We start from the raw sequence: 19,563 nt of genomic DNA on the forward strand, positions 1-19,563 counted from the left end.
AGTTTGCAGAGCGATAAAAGTGCAGATTAAGGGGTGGCTGTAACACAGCCAGGCGAGGGGGGGGGCGCAGAAGGTGTGGGGGTGTGTGTGTGCTGCAGAAACTTTTGTGAAATTCAGTTTTCCTGAATATATTGCAGAGACAAAGCGTTCGCGCGTCCTAAATGAATACGAATTTATATCAGAACTTTTCCTTTGTTCTCTGTCTTCCAGAACGCGATAAAACTGTCTTTTGGTACGAAATATGCCCGTCCGGTTCCGAAACTTTGTTAATCTTATTTCTTTATTTATTTCTTTTCTGCTCGCATATCGCCGAGCTCTTGTTTTTCCCCTCCACCTCCCTGATGGTACATGCAACTGTTCTGAAGTTGGTGCCGCTCGGCAGAACAACCGCTCAAGTCAGCCCTGATACGTGAGCTCGCTCCTGTGACTCTCTCGCTGAATATGCTTGCTTGGCTGAATACTGACGCTGATGACTGGACTGCTGAATCATTGCTTGTCTGACTGGGTCACTGACTGAATCAACTGAAAGATTGTTTACTGACTGACTCCCTAGTTAGTTAGTTAGTTATTGGAGAGGGTGGGTTTCCCCATGCACTGAGACCTGTATTGGTCCACTGTGCTTCCCTCTATGATTTCTACCAGTCTCTATATCCTACCGGCACTGGTGCTTACCATCAGTCCCGCCCAGCCAGCGAGACCGGCTCTACTAGCTGAGAGGTATCTATAATGCTTCCCCCATCTATCAGAGGTATTAGAGACTGCTGTTGGGCGGGAAACGTCCGTTAATTTGGCTCAGTGACCTCCTTTGGAGATATGAGGTTCTTTTACGTGCCGTAAAGCTACGACACGGGATCCACGGCTTAAGACTGACTCCCTAACTGAACGATTGCTTAAATCAGTGCTTCTCAACCGCCGGGCCGCGGCCCAGTAGTGGGCCCTGGCATCAATTATACTGGGACGCGAGAGGCTCTTCTGGAATTTGTCATTTTCATTTTCTAAGCATTTTTCATGAATAAATATTTTATAGTGGAAATATTCTGAGGAGAATAATATTTGTGTCGAAAAGCTCAGACACAGAACACCTTAATCTGTGGAGCAAATGTCAGTGACCAAGGTAAATTTGTTGGGACTGGGCCCTCGTCTTATAAAAAAAGAACTTACTGGGCCGCGGTCTCATAAAGGTTGAGAACCACTGGCTTAAATGACTAGGTGAGTGCCTGACGTGTGGAATGTTTGATCTATCGATCAGACGATTGACTCATTTACTGAAAGATTACTTAATTGCCTGAGTCAGTGCTTGGATAGATGGAATTATTTGGTGGTTGACTGAATTATTATTAACTCACGGAGTGAATGATTTCTTAATGACGGTCGTTGCCCGACTGTGGAGTGTTTCCGTCAGTGATTAATTGAGTGATTGATTCAGTGACTAGGAATGTGGACTAATTCATGTGCCCTACCTTGGAAGAATTTTCTTCCTTAACCTTTAAACTCTTTATTATTTGGTCTGTGGTAAATTTTTAGTGTACAAGCCGAAGGGAAAGAATAAATTACATCTGTTAAATCGGCGTCTGACTAAATGACCGTACCTTGTCTATCCCGACGCTGGGCGCCGCCGTCCCGTCCTTGCAGTCTTGCTTCGAGATTCCTCCTCCCCTCTCCTGTTCCTCCCGTTTCCTCTGTTCTTCCTTGAGGCGTTCTGCCTTCCGCCACTTAGCCCGCCGGTTCTGGAACCATACCTGCGGACAGACACGGCGCTCACAATTGGGTCAGGAGAATACTGTCCTCCAACGGAGAGAGGGTGAGGCAAGTGGCGGGTAGAACTGGTCGACATTGACGGTCCCATTATTCATTTAAGGACACTTGGAGCTTCAGTGAACCTAGACAATTGTAACAAACGTCCCGCCTTCTCTTCGTTGGAGCGTAGTGCATGCAGAAGTTTCAACTAGATTACCCCGTCTGATCGCTGTTCGCAGCCACACGTCCTCAAGCCGTTCCCGTTCGCTAAGTTCGAACCACTGAACTCCTGTTTATCGCTCACACTGTGTAGCTAACGTACTTGTGTGAGTGCCCCTGAGCCAGCTCCACACAGATGTCGACTGACGTCCCTACTAATTTGCAAGATGATGTTGGACAGTTTGTCACGTTCATACACTCGAGCCGAGCCCAACCGCGCTGTGGGCGCCGCGCGCGAGTGGCTCTCCAAGTACAGCAGAAGAGCAGGAGATGGGTGCATTAGCCTGGTACTCCAGCGCACGGAGTACTGTGGTACGGTGGAGGCTTCGGAGGCTGCATTAGCTTCCTTTCTCAGGGAAGGACTGCCTGCTTAGTTGAGTCCAGTGATTGGAACTAGTTCTTTCTATCGGACCCAGACTCCTCACTTGAGAACGGAGCAGATCTGCGTCGCGAAACGCTTTCTTCAGTTTGGCAATCTGGGGCACGAACAAAGCACATTAAGATAGAAATGTCGTATGGGAGAGTGGCTGTATTGCAAGCTGTACGCGCTCTTAACCTCGGCACAGGATACATGCTTCATGTCCCAACCCCCAGTACCCATTGGATAGTAGGCTAACTGGGACCCAAACCCGGTCTGGGCAACATGGCGAAGAGAAAAATATTTGCCCCTAACAGGAATCGAAACCCGACTAGCGGCCGTCCAGCCCGTGGCCCGTCGCTATGCCGCCTAATCGATAACGGATAAATGTTTCGGAGGAATATACTGCCTCCATTTTCGTGGTGTAGCAAAAGATGTTTCCCACGAAATTTTCATAGCTGTCTACCAGACTGCACTGTGTCACATCCCAGAAGACAATAGTCTTAGAACAAATGCATTTCTGACTATAAAGGTGTTATCTTCTTCAAGGAGTGCATCTTATTATGTTAATGTATAATAAATGTTTTTATCGGCCACAACACAGTAACTCTCACTAATCCCATTCACGCCAAGTGTGTGTGGTCGACATGCCAGAATTATCATATCTGTAAATATATTAAAATTTTGGATACTTGCGAATATTCATAAATATAGTGTAAAATATATACAGTAAGTTAATAAGGTTAAAATTATTAAAATTATAGTATAACAATACACTCAGATGTTCTGTGTTGTTACATTTAGTCATTCCATATCCTGTTTCACATTAATGTTAATTGTTGCAATTATGTCATTGTATCAAGTAGTGACTTATGAACATTGTTTTGGTTATGATTTAGTTTTTATTTCTTTTCAGTCTCTCAAATGAGGCTGTTGCGCTGTTTGGGACTGGTGTTTCATTTTCGGTCTTTTTATTTTGCGAATTTTTCTGTGTTTCAGTTGTCAGCTTTCGTTGAATGTCAGATTGCAACTGGTTCTGTGGTATGCGTTGTGTTATTGAGTGTTATGTAGTGTGAATGCAGTCGCGTGGAGCTCGTCTCTTAAGAATAGATCTATCTCCTGGGATATAACGCCGTGTTGCCAGTTGAAAGTCAACCGACATATGTCGGTTAAATGTGGGCAGGGCATGTAGCACGAGTGGGGGAGACGAGGAATGCGTATATGATATTTGTGGGAAAGCCAGAAGAAAGAGATCACTGGGAAGACCAAGGCATAGGTAGGTAGGTGGACAATATTAAAATGGATCTTAAAGAGATAGGATGGGATGGTATTGATTGGATTGATCTGGCTCAGGATAGGGACCAGTGGAGGGCTCTTGTGAACACGGTAATGAACATTCAGGTTCCATAAAATGTTGGGAAATTCTTGAGTAGCTGCAGAATTGGCAGATCCTCCAGAAGGGCTCAGCTTCATGAGTGAGTGAGTAAGTAAGTAAGTAAATCTTCAGGGTAGAAGACAAAGCTGAGCAAGAAACCAGAGTGTAATCATGTTGAAAGCAGAGTCACCTTCTTATGTAATCCATAAACTGAACGATATTATCTTCCCATCTTTGTCTACGTCTACCAAGTACGTCCTTCAGTTTTCAGACAAGTTTCACGCATGTTTCTTGATTTGCAACGCGTGCTACGTGTCCGGCCTATCTCTCACTAATAGTAACCTAGTTCGCGCGTGCGTAGTTATGTGAGTACCTACGCCACGTCATCTGTCTCAGATGCACATTTACACGACACAGCTCAAACGGGACGTCTCTTCCACAGCACAGCGGCGTCTGTTCACTGAACACTCTTCTACTGTCTTGTACTGTGTTGTATTCTTAGGGCAGGGTGGGGTGAGGCTGAGTCCCTTGGTACTTCAGATCTTAAATGGCCCATTGTACCAGCCCCGGGAGATAGGTGACAGAAATGAGAATGAGAATTGGCAGAGAAAACCGAAGCCCTCGGAGAAGACCAGCAGTAGAGCCACTTTGTCCTCTACGAGTCTCACGTGGACTCGCTGGGAGTCGACGGCGGGTCGCCTCGGCGGTAAGCCGGCGTCTGTGGGACGACCTAACTAAAGAAGATGCGAATCGTTTGGACAGATCCTAGCTTCGCTGCCCGACTAAGGCTGTGCTCATTTGCCCCGACCAACACACAGTGCCACGGAGGAGCCGATGTCCTGGCGCTCTTCGTTCTTGAAAACCAGTAGCGCACTCTGTCTTCAGTTCACAGTTTCACCAATTAAAGATTACATTGATAGCGAAACCGGGGCTACTGAGCTCGTTCGGGTTCTACATCATAAGATTCTAAACCAAACAATCAGGTTCGGACACTCTGAGCAACTTAATGTATGCGCTGCGCCAAGTGCCACCGCTTTGTGCGTCTTTGTGAGACTAGGGGCTCTCAAGACCGCTACTGTGGAGCGTGACCCCTTGAAGTCTGGTATAACTTTACTGTCTTTTCGGAAGAATCTACTGACTGCATCTTCAGGGTCGCATAATAAACGGAGCAAGTAGCAAGCGGGCTTCGAACACGCATGTGCAAAATCGTTGTAGAATCTGAGACTGCTACAGAAAATGGAAATTGTATTGGTGAGGTCAGCAGTAAGCTCTGTAGCTGTAAAGAGCGGGTTACGCTTCGGTTCCTATCCGTGCGTCTGTAAAGGACATATTGGATTGGAGGCTTGGTGGACCCTAGAACTCTTCGGAATTCCAACCGTGGTTCTCTGGCTGCCTGGCCCCCTTAGGTGGGTCACTGAACTAATTGAGCTGCCTGTCCTCCCCGGGCTGCTTACACCTCTCTGATGGCCGCTCCATAGCTCAAGCTGTTAGTCGTTGGGTTCCCACCGCGGCGGCCCGAGTTCGATTCCAGGTCTGGTCAAGTGGGATTTGTGGTGGACAAAATGGCGCTGAGGCGGGTTTTCTCCGAGTATTTCGGTTTCCGCTGCCACTCTTCATTTCACCAAATTCTCCATCTTCATAATCATCCGGGGCAGGTACAATAGGCCAATCAGTGGCCGACGTGTCGAGTGGACCCAGCTGGACTCCACCCCCCACTACGCGAATTAAAAAAATTACACCTCTCTCCCCCGCATTAAACGAAGCTTAAAACGAAAGTGTAATGTGAATAGATTAATATCGGTCTCAAGAAAAAAAAATGCAGTTTTGTCCCTAATTTCACCGGAATCTGTGCGCTTGGCTTTCGGTTTAGCATTGGCGAATGAAGATTTAGGCCTGTCATGTTGGCGGGAAATGGATTTGTGTCGGCAACAAATGAACACCGAGGTTAATGACGTATGACAGTGACAAAGAAGCGAAGTTGGAGAAGATCGCAGTTCAAGACGTTGGCAGCCCTGCACACCCCTAACCTCACTCGGTCTCAATACTTTAAACCCACTGCAACCCCTTCTCCCAAGGGGGTTTGTTCTAGCCGCAGACCTGGGGGTAATAGAGGGCTCTTTCTTCTTCCCTCTTCCCTTGCAGCATTTTTTCCAATCCCAATTTAATCTCAAATAATGTCAATAATTTTCAGTAGCAGGGCCGTGGTGGTTCCCCGCAGCAGTGAAACATGGGAGGGGGCGTTCTTAAAAACCACTTATGGGGTGAGGGAGCCGTCAAATCGCTAATGTCAATATTATCTGGTCTCCCCGCCGCTAATCCTCGGCCGGTCCGTCAGTTTGACAAGACTTCAAACTGTATTACATTACCGACTGCACGTCAGGGGCCTTGCTCAGTGAGCAGGCCTGCGCAGGCTGTGGGGGCCTGTACAGCGACCTGAGCGTCCTCTCCGTCTAGTACCGAGGTGGAGCCGTACCTCTACTCCCCTACACGTCGTCATGGCGTTGCTCTTAATTAAGCACAGAGAGTATCTGTTAAAATCTGTGGGTTACCGTGAAGCCGACAGTCGCCAAGCTGGTGAAGAAATTCACTGAATTTTACAGGACTCTAACATTCATTGCCGCAGATGCAGTTCAGTGCCTACCTGCACTTTCTGTCTCGTTAAGGTGCACTATAATACGTATTGCCCTACCGGCCACGCCTAAGCGTCTGAGGTGCGAGTCTGCTGTACCTAGCATCAGGAAACCCCTGCCTCTGCTGGTCAGATGGCAGCATAAGCCGGCATGTACCCCTGTCAGTCACGTTCGGGGCCTAGGCCTCCCTGTACCAGTTTCACTTCCCGCAGGTTGCTTCTGTGCCTTCCAGATTATTATTATTCACTTCAAGATACAGGCAATTGACCCCCTCTGTGGTCTAGTGGTTAGATTTCCTGCCTACAGATCCAGAGGTCCCGGGTTCGATTTCCGGCGTTCCAAGATTTTCTGAGAATTAGCAGGTCTCGAAACGGGTCCACTCAGTCTCGTGAGGATAAAATGAGGAGCCATTTCAAGGAAATAGCGGCTCCGGTCTAGAAAACCGAAATTAACGGCCGTGAGGATTCGTTGCGCTGGCCACGTAACACCCTCTATCCGCAAAAGTTGACACTGTCTTCGCCTACAAGTGGCGGTCGCTCGATCGGTATAGTTCGCTTGCGAACTACACTCCACGGAGTTCGAGTTTATATGTCCTGACTTTTACCTGGAGAAACTGAAAAGAAAAAAACACTAAAAATTGGTCAAAATAACGTCCCTGCCTTAGCCAATATCTGACCCTAGAACCTCCCGAAAACGAAGGAGAAGTGCTGCCAAGCCAACAGCGAAAGACGCCAAAGACTCTCAACTACTTACAGCATCATTAAATACGGTTAAGCTCTGTCTATAATAGGCCGTGGATGTCCGTGGGATGGTGAGGCATCGAGGTTCCCACATTTTCTAGACTATCGGCTCACAGATGGCAGTAAGGTTGTCAGTCTTACGCGCCGGCCACCTTTTATCCCCAGGAAGATTCCTGGTACTCATTTCTGTTAAGGGGCTTAGTCGAACACAGGACCGTAATGTGGCTGGAAGGATTAGGTCAATTGAAAAATTCAATGACCTTATCGGGACTCGAACCCGCGACCATCCAGTTTGTAGCATAGCGCCTCAGTTAACTACACTACAGCGTGCCCGTCGTCAGTAAATAAACCACGAATGAATGAACAAACAATGTTCAACTACGAATGGACAAAAGATCATTGAAGGTCGTGGTGCAAGGGCCGGTGTAGGCCTCCCTCTTACGCACTCATTTAGTCAAGTTCGAAGTTCGGTAACTGGTAGGGGGAAACAGATTACTTGGGATAACTTGAAGGAGACAGGATGCTGACATTAAAACTACGACGGTATAAATTGCATTGAAGGGACTCGGGTGCGTGCTGACCCTTAGGGTGTTTGCCGTAGGGGAGGATAGCTCAGATCTGCCCCTGCAGCAAGTAAGCTTATATCGAAATACAATTTAAATCTTCTTCCGTAAACAAATTCGATGCGGCTTGGCTTCGGTTTAAAGGAATCATCTCGGAAGTTCCCGCTCATCGAGGGATGTTTGTTTCCTTGCGGTTGGCTGACTCTCTCCTCTCCCGGATACACTTTCGCATCGCTCGTTCCACCGAGAGGCTGAAGGAGCTTCTGGACGCGGAGGCAGAGCTCCGCTTATACTTAACCTCGAGCCCCAGTGAGCCTGCAGTGAATGGTATCCTGACTTACTGAGTCATATTCGGAGATACTTGATTCGAACCTCGGCACGATCACCCTCTGTCTTGGTGTATTTAAACCCTGTGAGTTTCAATGCAGCGAGAGGGCTGACGTGCCCCAATTCAGGGCTGTATGGGGCGTAACCAGCATTGGCAGTTACTGCTACATCAGATAGGCAGTATAACAAGTGGGACAAAGGGCTCTGGCAGGCCGCGCCATAGCTCAAGCGGTTAGTCGCAGGCTTCCCACCGCGGCGGCCCGGGTCTGGTCAAGTGGGATTTGTGGTGGACAAAGTGGCGTTGGGGCAGGTTTTCTCCGAGTACTTCGGTTTCTCCTGCCAATCTTCATTCCACTAGTTGCTCCACAATCACCCTCACCTATCTGGGGCTGATACAATAGGCCAGAAGTGGCCGCAGTACAAGGGACTTACTCCCACTCCACTAGCAATAAGAAAAATATAGGCGCGTGCGTGTCCGTGCAAAGTGTCCCTTATTGTCCGATTGCAACCACAAGCGGAATGTGTTGCCGCGTTGTGGCGAACCTCCGCAGTGTCGCAGTTAATGGAAATCCATCCGCAGCTTCTAAAGTTGTTGCTTTGAGACAGACGGACATACACTGGGAAGCCAGTGGCGCAAGTCCTTAACTTTCTCCTTCCACCTAATCCTTTAATATACACCACCTGCTTTCAACATCAAAAACCTCAGTGTTTTTCCTTCACAGTGCATTTACAAGGTTTGACAATTAATTGCTGGGGCTAAGTCCATTACGCGCATTTAAGAGCACGTAGGAACACGTTTCAACTTGTCCCTACAAGCTGACTCATCCATCATATTCCTTGTACAAGGTGTTTTTATGCGTTTCATATGATTCTCACAACACACAGCGATTGTTCCTTTAAATGTCATTGACCAGTTGGTTGTTCTTATAGAGACTCAGTCTGCTTTCTATGAGGGACGGACTGAACACATATATATTATACAGATAAACGTAAAATAGAATATAAGAAGAAAGGGACTGAGCAGCGAGTTGCATCGCGGTTTTTCTCAGTTGCTGTAACACGCCCCAGCGGCAGCTGACTGATGAGAGCACTCCAGAACACGAGACCGGAGACAAAAGGCTTTATTAATGAAGGCTGTCACTTGTCACGTGAACAGCCCATGTTCTTTATTGTGTTTCTCTAATTGGGAGATGTAATTCAAGTGCGGCCCGCTGTTTGTTACTCCATTGTTTCTGCTAAACTCTCTCTCAATCGGAGTGGGGTCTAATTGCCAGGGGTGCTAACACCACGCCCTTCCGGCCAGCAGGTGCCTCAGCCCTGTGACACTCTTGGATGGGTTTGGAAGAAATTTGGGGTATGGAGTTCATGCAGAAGTTATCGCGTCTCTTTCAGTTTAGTTAATATAGAGACGTGTAAACGGCTCGACTCTAGGACCCTGGCATAGTGAACACATGTAACTTGGCCACAATATTCGGCAGTGGAGAAGCATGGCGTCTGATGTTGCTTTGATTAACAAACTAATTCTCTGAAGCTAATACTAATTCAGCTACTCAAGAAATTCCCCTCCTTTTGCGAATCCCGAAAGTTCATCGCCGTACATCGCCCCTTGTCCCTATGCTGAACTAAAAAATTCAGTCAACATCCTCCACTTCTAATTCTTAAGATCAATTCAACATTATTCTCCCATCTACACCTAGGTCTTCCAAATGATCTATTTCCTTCTGGTTCTAGAACAAAAATTTTGCGTGCTGTTCTTGTATTTTCTATGCATGCCAAATGGCTTACTCATCACACCCTCCTTGCTGCGATAATATTAATATTATTTGACGAAGGATATAAATTATAAATCTTAGTTCTCCTGCCATTTCCTCTCCTTAGGGCCCAAATATTTATTCCCCTCAGCACCCTGCTCTCAGTCTGTGTGAGGGCCCACGTTTCACACCCATACAAACAAACGGACAGTAATAGTTTGTATATCTGAATCTTCATGCTCTTAGCCGAAGAAGGGCAGGAGCTTCCGAGCTGAGTGGAGCCCCTGGACTCTGTCCGGAGTCCGGTTGCTGGGAGAATGTGGTGGACAGAGCCCAACACCGCCGTCACAACCATTTACGGTCAAGTGGTACAAGAGTTCCCGGAATTTCATCTGCTCTTGAGTTCTCCGTGAATGCAATTTTGACTTGTTAGTATTGTTCCTAATTACAGCTGTCTCTTGAACACTAACCTGAGAACAATCTTAAACGGAGGAAACTTGTCACTGAGATTACTGGCTTTGGATCATTGATATGACAGAGGTTCCGCTGGAATATTGCCACACTGCAGAAGATTGTTAGCTGTCTGTATAGTCTGCATTCTGGGGGCCCAGACAGTTGCCCGCTGGTGCAATCTGCCCGCAGTGTTTCCTTTCCTTTGTGAGGATTTCTTTCCCTGAAATTTGTACAAATCGAATTTATTACAAGTTACGTGACGAGTGGACAGTCACAGCCGCACAAAGTGGACCACCCCGCTGGACGTGAAGGCGACACCACATTGCCTCCTCCCGTGACGCCAGTTGCATACCAACTCTACCTGTCGCGAAGCGGTTCGAGCCTGTCCTAGAGCTCCAGCTGCCGTTGCTAAGATTGAGTTTATTTTACTCTGCCCTTCCAACCTAACAACACGTTAAGACACGTCACGACTTAAGCAGTCCTAATCGATGTTCGGAAAAAATTTATAAACAGTACCAGACCAGATAAAGATCAAGTGCGCCTATACAAAGTAAGCAATCAGTAACTATTCATTTCACCACTAGTGATTATATTGTCATAAACAAACAAGTACCTCCATTCCTAAAAATATTATGAAGTTCGAGCGAAACTTGTACACCCCCTCCAAAATGTTTAGAAGTTCTATTATAGCTTGTGCACCCCTGTCCATAACTACACGACGGTTACCGATACAAGACAGTGTTCCCGACAGATGGCAGTAGTGCGATGTAATATCCAGCTTCTTCCCCTGGGTGTGTTTCCCCCCCCTCCAGTAACACAAGCACTTCCCCTTCAACCGTACAGGTCACTTGGGACTTGGCAAATAGTGAAAAGTGACCTTAATATGACAGCGGAAACATTGTGTCAAACACATTGAACAAATTGGTGCCTACAGCACACTGGGCGAGCTGCAGGGAAAGCTGGACCAGACATGGCCGGCCGTAGGGGTGACTGGATTCTGGGCCGGACAGGTTGGGCTGCAGAGGAGACTGGACCGGACAGAGCCGGCCGTAGGGGTGAATAGATCCTGGGCCGGACAGGTTGGGCTGTAGAGGAAGTGGACCTGACAGGGCCGGCCGTAGGGGTGACTGGATTGTGGGCCGGACAGGTTGGGCTGCAGACAAGACTGGACCGGACAGAGCCGTCCGTAGGGGTGAATAGATCCTGGGCCGGACAGGTTGAGCTGCAGAGGACAGTGGATCGGACAGGGCCGGCCGTGGGAGTGACTGGATTCTGGGCCGGAGAGGTTGGGCTGCAGGGGAGACTGGACACTGGGCCGGACAGGCCGGACAGCAGAAAGGAATCTGGACACCCGTCAGAGAGAATGTGTAACGTTCGTATGATTAACCTTTGTCTACAAGAAGCCCCGCAAGCGAGCGGTGTCGTCAGGAGACACCAGCAGACGGACGAACGGACAGACGCTTAATGACGCTCCGAAGTGAGGAGGAAGAGGGGATGCCTCCCTGCCTCCAAATGGAGTTACACTGGCTGCAGTAGCTGTAATGCAATCAGCTGGCCCTAATGATGGCAAGTCTGGACTCTCTGGGCGCAAGACAAGGGACCCTGCATTCACGCTCTGCAGTTGATACAGCGCTCTTGAAGAACCTCCGAACCAATTTAATGCATCCGTTGTTCAAATCAGATCTAGAAGTCGACAAGACGAGCCGATTATCGAAAGGTTAGTGTTTCAGGAACCGCAGTTCATTACGAGAGGCTCCGCCCACTGCCACGGTCCCCACCAATAGTGGGCCTGCATCGCCATGGTTGCCTGGCAACGTAGGGAGAGAGGGTTGTTGCTGTTGATATGGCAGGGAGGGGGTCTGGGGCCCGTCATCCCCACACCCTACTAAGATTGTTACTTGTTCCGCGCCGCGATCTTCCTGACTCTACCATCAGACGGGATAGACTCCAGTCACGTATCTGTTGGGGCTCAGCTCATACAGCTGTCGTGTCCCATCATTTGTGTGGGGCGAGAGGTCGAACCCGGGACTTCCCGAATACGTGAGAGTAACTACTAACCACTACACAACAACGTGCAGTATGCACACTGTAGGGCGCCTCCTATCCCGAGAGGGGTACAGTTCTTCATCCGCTTTATTGCCTCTTGGTTCTTCACAGGGCACCGGTAATTATGTGTACCACATACCTTCGGGTAAATGCAATTGTTCATTTCGCCATTCGATGTGCTTATGTGTTCCGTTCACTTCTCACAATAAATAACTGGTGCTTCTCTAAACATTAACGATCTGAGCTTTGTAAACGCAGATGTGATGTGTTTTCTACGCGGCAGGAACGAACACAGTGCATTCATGTGTTCTGTTCTCATACACACACAAAAAAAAACCCGGTGGTTAGTGTCGCAAATATTCGCCGGCTGATATTTGTAATACGGATGAGAATTATCTTAGAGTTTGGAAGCAGATGTTATAGGATTAGACTCGACTGGCATATAGCCCGTTGAAATTTCAACGAGTAGTTGTTAAAAACAAACTTTGTCAGAAATAGCTAACCTATCCTATCCCTAACCTATCCCTGAGTATTTCTGAAATGACAGCTGCATATAGACTACAGCCGACTAAAATAGTTGAATTTAAAAGTATAACTACAGAGTGTACTAAGAGATGCTGGGGGCACGCGGTAGCGCAGTTGGATAAGGCACTGTGCTACAAGCCGGAGGGCCGCGGGTTCAAATCTCGATGAGATCATTGGATTTTTTCAATTGATCTAATCCTTCCAGCTGGACTATGGCCCTGGGGTCGACTCAGTCTCTAACAGAAATGGGTACCAGGAATTAATTAAATAATTTTCCTGGGGAGTAAAGCGCGGCCGGCGCGTAAGGCTGACAACCTTACCGCCATCTGTGAGCCAATTGTCTAAATAATGTGGGAGCCTCAACGTCTCAGAACCCTATGGGCCTTCACGGCCTGTTACAGGGATAGCTTTCCTTTTTTTTTTTTACTAATAGATGCTGCTATCTAGAGGAAATGTTTTCGACAAAGGTTGTCCAAAAAGTGAACTCTGGAAAAAATAAATAGCCTGTCTTTTACTTCAACTGTCAGTTAAGCGTCACAGTGGTAGTTGTCTGGTTCAACGCTAAACAGCAGAACTTTCAGTCACGGCCTTAATTCAGGTACAAAATAAACACGTCACTAGCAGCTCTCGTTTCAACGTGACTCCATGCACTTCAATTTCCTTCCCAAATGCAGCAAATGGACGAAGCCTCAGAAGTGGGCAGTCCACGCTTCTGTGGCCACTGTTTACACGGAAAACCCCTCCGCTGATCTACGCAATCAAGAAATAAAATCTCTTTTCGCTAACACTCTAGATTACAATGCCGACTGAAGCATAGATGCTCGTCTCTCTGCCGCATGGTTTCCATTTCGTAACTGCCGACAACAGTAGCTTCTACATAACGACAGATTTAAGACACAAAAGCGACAGACAGACATGCATTAGGCCTTTACGGATTTATGCTGCTTCGTCCTATGCAGATTTAAGCAATTTTCTGCTAGTTACTGTTAGGTCTTTCATGCCCTCAATTCACTGTCAGGGCGCTTGACCTCTCCTGCACTTGTCACCGTCGGAGATGTCACGTGAACTGAGCACTGGACAACAACATGGCCACGCCAACGAAATACCCTTCGTATGGTTTGGCTGCACGGCCTGTACTGATTGAAGCGAACTGGTAAAATTGGAAATACGTTTCGCTTTCGTGGATTGAATTCAACTGGCTGCACACATCAGGTCCTTACTCTGCCGCGGTCGAGGCGCCGTAAAACCGCGGGGCAGAAGGGATTACTGCGTTCTGTGCTGACATCTAGTGGGCGCGGCGCACCCCCCCCCCCCAATTCCCTTGGGAACTGGCGGTACAGTCGCCACAGAAACACAGTACATATGTGTGCACACAAGAACGTCAGGAATCGGACTAGACCACTGATTACAGCACCCCTTCTATGTGACATTAAACTGGATTCATCTGGCTCAGGATAGGGTCCTGAACACGGTACTGAGCTTCAAGTTTCTCACGCCGGCGTCTCTGAGGAGCAGGCTTACTGTCTCCTGTGACATGACGCCGTGTGCTCCGATAGAAGTTTACTGACATTTCGGAGAACGCATTGCCTCCATCTTCAGGATCAAAGAGAAGGCCGAGAAAGGTACCAACAAAAGCGTCCTCCGTAGTCTAGGGGTAACGTTCCCACCTCATGACTCAAGGTAAGCGGGTTCAAACCCGGCGGAGGTCGTGGAATTTTTAAAGGGCGGAAAAATTCAGGGAACAAGTCCTCCGGGAGGGACTTTAAGGCGGCACGTAAAATATCCTCATGTCTCTAGGAGACCCCTGAGCAAGATTAGGCAACCATTTCCCGCCCAAGTAGTTTCCAATGCCTCTGGTAGATGGGGGAAATATCAGGTACCAACGGCCGACGTCGTTGGCTGAGCTGGGCTGATAGCACACACCAGTACCGGTAGGGTATGGCGACTGTAGAAATTAAAGGGGGACGCACAGTGGACCAATAACTGGTCTAAGTGCATGGGGAAACCCACCCCCTCTAATAATAATAATAATAATAAGGTACCAGCAAGCAGCTGTTTGCTCGGCTTAGTGTCCAAACCTGAAGATGGGGACAGTAAGTTACTCCGAAACGTCAGTAAGCTTCTATCAGAGTACACGGTGTAACATCTTCGCGATAAAGAACATTGGGGTTCTTTTAATGAAGGGGAGTTTCATGGTTTTCTGAGCGACTGTCAGCTTCACAAGAACTACTCTGCTACATGGAGTCAGGATCTGCAGACACCCACTGACCTGGACTCGTGCCTCGGTTAGGTTGATCTTCATGGCGAGGTCCTCCCGTGTGAATACGTCAGGGTAGTGCGTCTGCGCAAAGGCGCTCTCCAGCTCCTCCAGCTGGAACAGAAAAGAGGTGAGTCGTCATTACCGCCACCTTGAGGCCAGGCCAGTGTTATCTATGTCGTTAAATAAGAGATCAGTACTGAGTGTGATTGCGTGGGAGGGGACGTTTTTGTATCATTCGGAGCGATGTGTGGTAATAGAACACTGTTTTTTTTAAGAATTAAAAGTAAGAAAATAGCTGTGAAGATGTTCTTATCTTTTGTTTTTGTGACGACAATTAATGAACCATCGTACCCAGGCATGTCAGATTTTGTTTTCTGAAACGTAACGCCATGTGGCCCGTTGAAAGTCAACCGGCGTACATTGGATTTATGTCCGACAAACTTGACAGAAGCGCCACGTGTAAAATAAAATGACGTCGTCGTGTTTACTTAGTAAGCGTCATGCCACGAACATATATGGGGGAGTGGAGGTATAGCTCCACCATTCTTGACACTAGATGATGGTAAGTGGTGAGATTCACGCCTCGACCATTTTACCCCTCCCGGATAAAGAATCACTGGTACCCACTCGACAGGGGGCTGAGAAGGGGACCCAGACAAATCTAGTGTCCCTACTGGGAATCGAACCTGTCCCGTCAGAATGTGTGTAAAGTAGAAGAACAGCAGCAACAATGGATCTGTTGGAGTGAGAAGGAAGGCATTGTGAGTTCCGTGCTGTATTTCTAGCCACTCTCTCTCTCTCTCACCTGCTGTAGTGTGAATGTTGTCCGGTTACGGCGCTGCTTCCGTCTCACAAATGTGTCGTCGTGTATGGCGGGATGGTAGGAGTAGCTCGTGTCTGCAACACACAACACACGGAGTTAAGTGGCTGATAAGCGCGGGGTGTAAGAGCCCTGAATGGGGTTCCATAGGCCCCGCTGTAAGCTGCAAGTTCTCACGGCCAAGGGGATGGTACTCCTGAAGCCCCGGGCTCAAATCTCGGCTTACAGACCACCTGCCCTTACTGGAACTTCATTCCTCGGTTCCTCCAAGCAAATTTCGTGATACTGCCTCAAAGGATCCCCCGTCATCCTTTGTAATTCGTTGTTCACTTAGGACACAAATTTTTAAATATATGTCTGTAGTCTATATGTTGCTGTCTCGTCACCAGAATGCAGGGCAAAATCATGACATAAAGATAGGAAACAGATGTTTTGAAAATGTGGCACAGCTAAGATATTTAGGAACGACGATAACAGATCGAAACCTGATTCAGGAGGAACTTAAGAGGAGATTGAACTCGGATAATGCTTGCTACCATCCAGTCAGGAACCTTCCGTCTACTCGTCCGCTGTCCAAAAACATTACAAAACTGTAATTTTGCCTGTGGTTCTGTATGGGTGTGAAAGTTGATCTCTGACATTAAGGGACTAACATATACTGTTGGTGTTTGAGAACACGGTGCTGAGGAGAATATTTGGACTGAAGAGGGATAAAGTGACAGGAGGTTGGAGAAAACTGCACAAAGAGGTGCTTCACCACTTGTACTCTTCCTCCAAGTATAATTAGAATGATCAAGCCAAGGAGGATGAGATGTTCAGGCATGTACCACGAATGGGGGAGAAGAAGAATGCATATAGGATATTGATTGGAAAGCTAGAAGGAAAGAGACCAGTGGGAAGACCAAGTCGTAGGTGGATGAACAATATTAAAATGGATCTTAGAGAGCTAGCATGCGATGCTATGGATTGGATTAATCTGGCTCAGGGTAGGGACCAGTGGAGGGCTCTTGTGAACACGGTAATGAACCTTCGGGTTCCATAAAATGCTGGGAAATTCGTAACTGTAGATTTGGCTTCTCCTCAAGAAGGGCTCGGCTCCGTAAGTAGGTAAGTAAGTAAGTGCAGGTCTATAGTCTGAGCTATTTTCAAGATCGTCAAATAATCCACAAGTAACAACACGGTGTCATAACCCAAGAGTCTACAACCCTGAAGATAGAGCCAATACGTTCCTCCGAAACGTCTGTTACCCCTAACAAGACCGAGATCCGGCCATGAGGTTGGTCCCACAGCTATTCTTCCCTGTCAGCACTGTAAGGAGTGCAGCTAATCGCTAGGTTCTGTTGTGCGTCATGGCATAGGCGTGGGGGTGAAGTGCTGTCCCACGCCACTGTGTGTAGCTCTGATATTCGTTAGAACACACCTCATGTCATCATACCCCAGAATATGTTACGGAACTGCGACAAATACGGTAGGTAGGTACTTGACCCTGCAATCACCTGCGTTGAGTAACCTTGCGTTTTGCCCACACAGTGTGTTTGTGTGTTTCATGTTGCTCTTTGTAATGGAGACACTGTCTTTATTTTGAGGCATGAAGCGGATCTGTAGGTATTACTGAGATGAACTTGAGGCTTCGAAAAGGCAAATATACTCTGTCCAAAACATCTTTGATGGGGTGTCATCATCCGACAGTTATGCTATCAGGAGAAAGTCACCAGATTCTATTGTAGCATATTTGCTCGAAGAAAGAACTGTGAAGCCAGCAGAGAAAGTTATTGCTAGGGAACGCCTATGCAAACACTCCCGTTGCTAGGCAATGGCTCAGTAACCGTCACGTGATGGTCGCAACAGACACGCACGTAACAATAGAAGAGATGTTTGAAGCCGTGTTTTCTGTGTGTTCCGTGCCGAGGATAGATAACGAGCCATTCAAAAGAAGCGCCAACATTAAACTAAAGCTCCATAAAGCACTGAGTAGATAAGTAATGACTTATGCTTTTCCAGCCTTGGAATTTGCGACAGACACCTACTCGTACCTCTTAAAATTGCAGTGTCTGCAAAACAAGGTTCTCTGCATCACTGGAAATTTTCCAAAGTGCACATCTGTCCGCGATTTGTACACGGGCTTTCATGCTTCCATATGTATGCGATTGTGTAGCAAAATTGTGGAAACAACAAGCAGAAGTGATACAAAATCATGAGAATGAACATGTTCTCAGCATAGGACAAGGTGAAGCCAGTCATAGAAAATAATAATAGGGTTAAGCTTGGCGGTGGTCAAGCTTACGACCATTCAAGTGACTACGCTGCCGTTGTAGCATAAGATACGTAAGCTAAGCATGATCTGCTTTGCAAAGCCTGGACTTACAGATATAATGCACAAGGAAGAATTTTTAATAACATGCTATATGTGTGATACGCACACTTGACAAAAGGCCACGCATATTCATAAGAGACAAACCCATCCTCTCATCAGAGAGGATCTTACATAAGGACTATGATCGCAAGGGTACAGTTGCAAAAAGAAATCTCTGATCGTGAGCCTCAAGGGGCTTGGTGCCAAGACGAACTGATTGGCGGTAAAGCGCCAGTTGTAAAGCAACTCCAAACTCTAAATTCTGCAGGGAGGCAGTTGAGAGTTGCAGCAGATGAGGTCAGGGGCAATTTGGGAACCCAGAGGAAGAGGAACATCCGCCATTGGAAGCCGCAACCAGGCAGCGCAGTGAAGACCGTGACTGAGAACACTAGTCTGTGTGGTATAATATCACTTGTTTAAGGTTCATTAAATCCGGTTACCAATCCATACCCCGTCTATAGTCACTCAGTCACGTGGTACTTTTCACTGTAGGATGGGAACCAGCATTACCATACTGGAGATCTTGTTGAGCTCGAGTTGCCTGCTCAAGGTACAACGCAGTTTCGGAGACTGTAGACACATTTTGTTTGCTTGTGAAGGCCTGCGACGTTTGGGGTCACGTGTGGGACTGAAGTGAGACTGAGTCCTTTGTTACTTTGGCCGCAAGTATACAGATGGGCATGGAGCATTGTGGAATGATAATTGGTAGGGGAAAACCGTACGCTCGGAGAGTGTCATAGCCTGCACAGATCTCAAATGGGTTATCGTGGAACTGAAGATGGGCATCTGTGACGACAGTATCCAGTGTGAAGATGTGCACGCCACTGTCACAGTGTGCCCTCTGTGCCCTCTGCCCTTACCGGGGCCAATGCAGTTATTTAAAATGAAAAAACACAAAAATATATGTAATTGCCGTTACGTAGATCCGTATGCAGGTAATTAGTAATGCCATCAGAACCGTGTGGCTTAGTGAAATTGATTGTGCTTAATGAAAAATACAGACGTAATACACACAGCTGGATGTGGTTCTTGCCCATCACGTTATTGCATCATATTATTGCAGCTGTGGCTATGGCGCATGCGTCGAGGCTGCATCTGAATCGTCGGACATGCTATGGCAAGAACGAAAAAGAAAATACGAAATTGAAATGACACATTTCTCCGGAAAATAGAACCAAGCAGTTCGATATGATGACATCTATACAACTTATTCCGTTTAGTATCATCACCTCCTCTCCCCTTCTCGTGATACGGCACCATTTCTGTGTCCATTCGCGCTATGCGTCCAGCCCATCCTAACCTCAACTGAACTGCGTGAACAATACTAGTTAAATATAGAAAGCAGTCTTCTGGGATTTGGCACCGTGTATATGTGGTGTTAACCGACGTTTCGGAGGAACGTATCG

General features: G+C 47.4%; 1 protein-coding gene across 1 annotated transcript in view; it reads right to left on the reverse strand.

Annotated features, from left to right (window-relative positions):
- LOC111867481 (paired mesoderm homeobox protein 2B) overlaps nucleotides 1–19,563 on the reverse strand; it is a 69,115-nt gene that overhangs the window by 29,681 nt on the left and 19,871 nt on the right. The window contains exons 3-5 of the mRNA XM_023857402.2: nucleotides 15,790–15,881; nucleotides 14,994–15,095; nucleotides 1,590–1,739 (exon numbers count right to left, since the gene is read on the reverse strand). Coding sequence (XP_023713170.1) covers nucleotides 1,590–1,739; nucleotides 14,994–15,095; nucleotides 15,790–15,881 — 344 coding nt within the window. The remainder of the gene's footprint in view (nucleotides 1–1,589; nucleotides 1,740–14,993; nucleotides 15,096–15,789; nucleotides 15,882–19,563) is intronic.

This window comes from Cryptotermes secundus, unplaced genomic scaffold (assembly GCF_002891405.2).
Source record: "Cryptotermes secundus unplaced genomic scaffold, Csec_1.0 scaffold843, whole genome shotgun sequence".
In the NCBI taxonomy this organism is placed as follows: Eukaryota; Metazoa; Arthropoda; class Insecta; order Blattodea; family Kalotermitidae; genus Cryptotermes; species Cryptotermes secundus.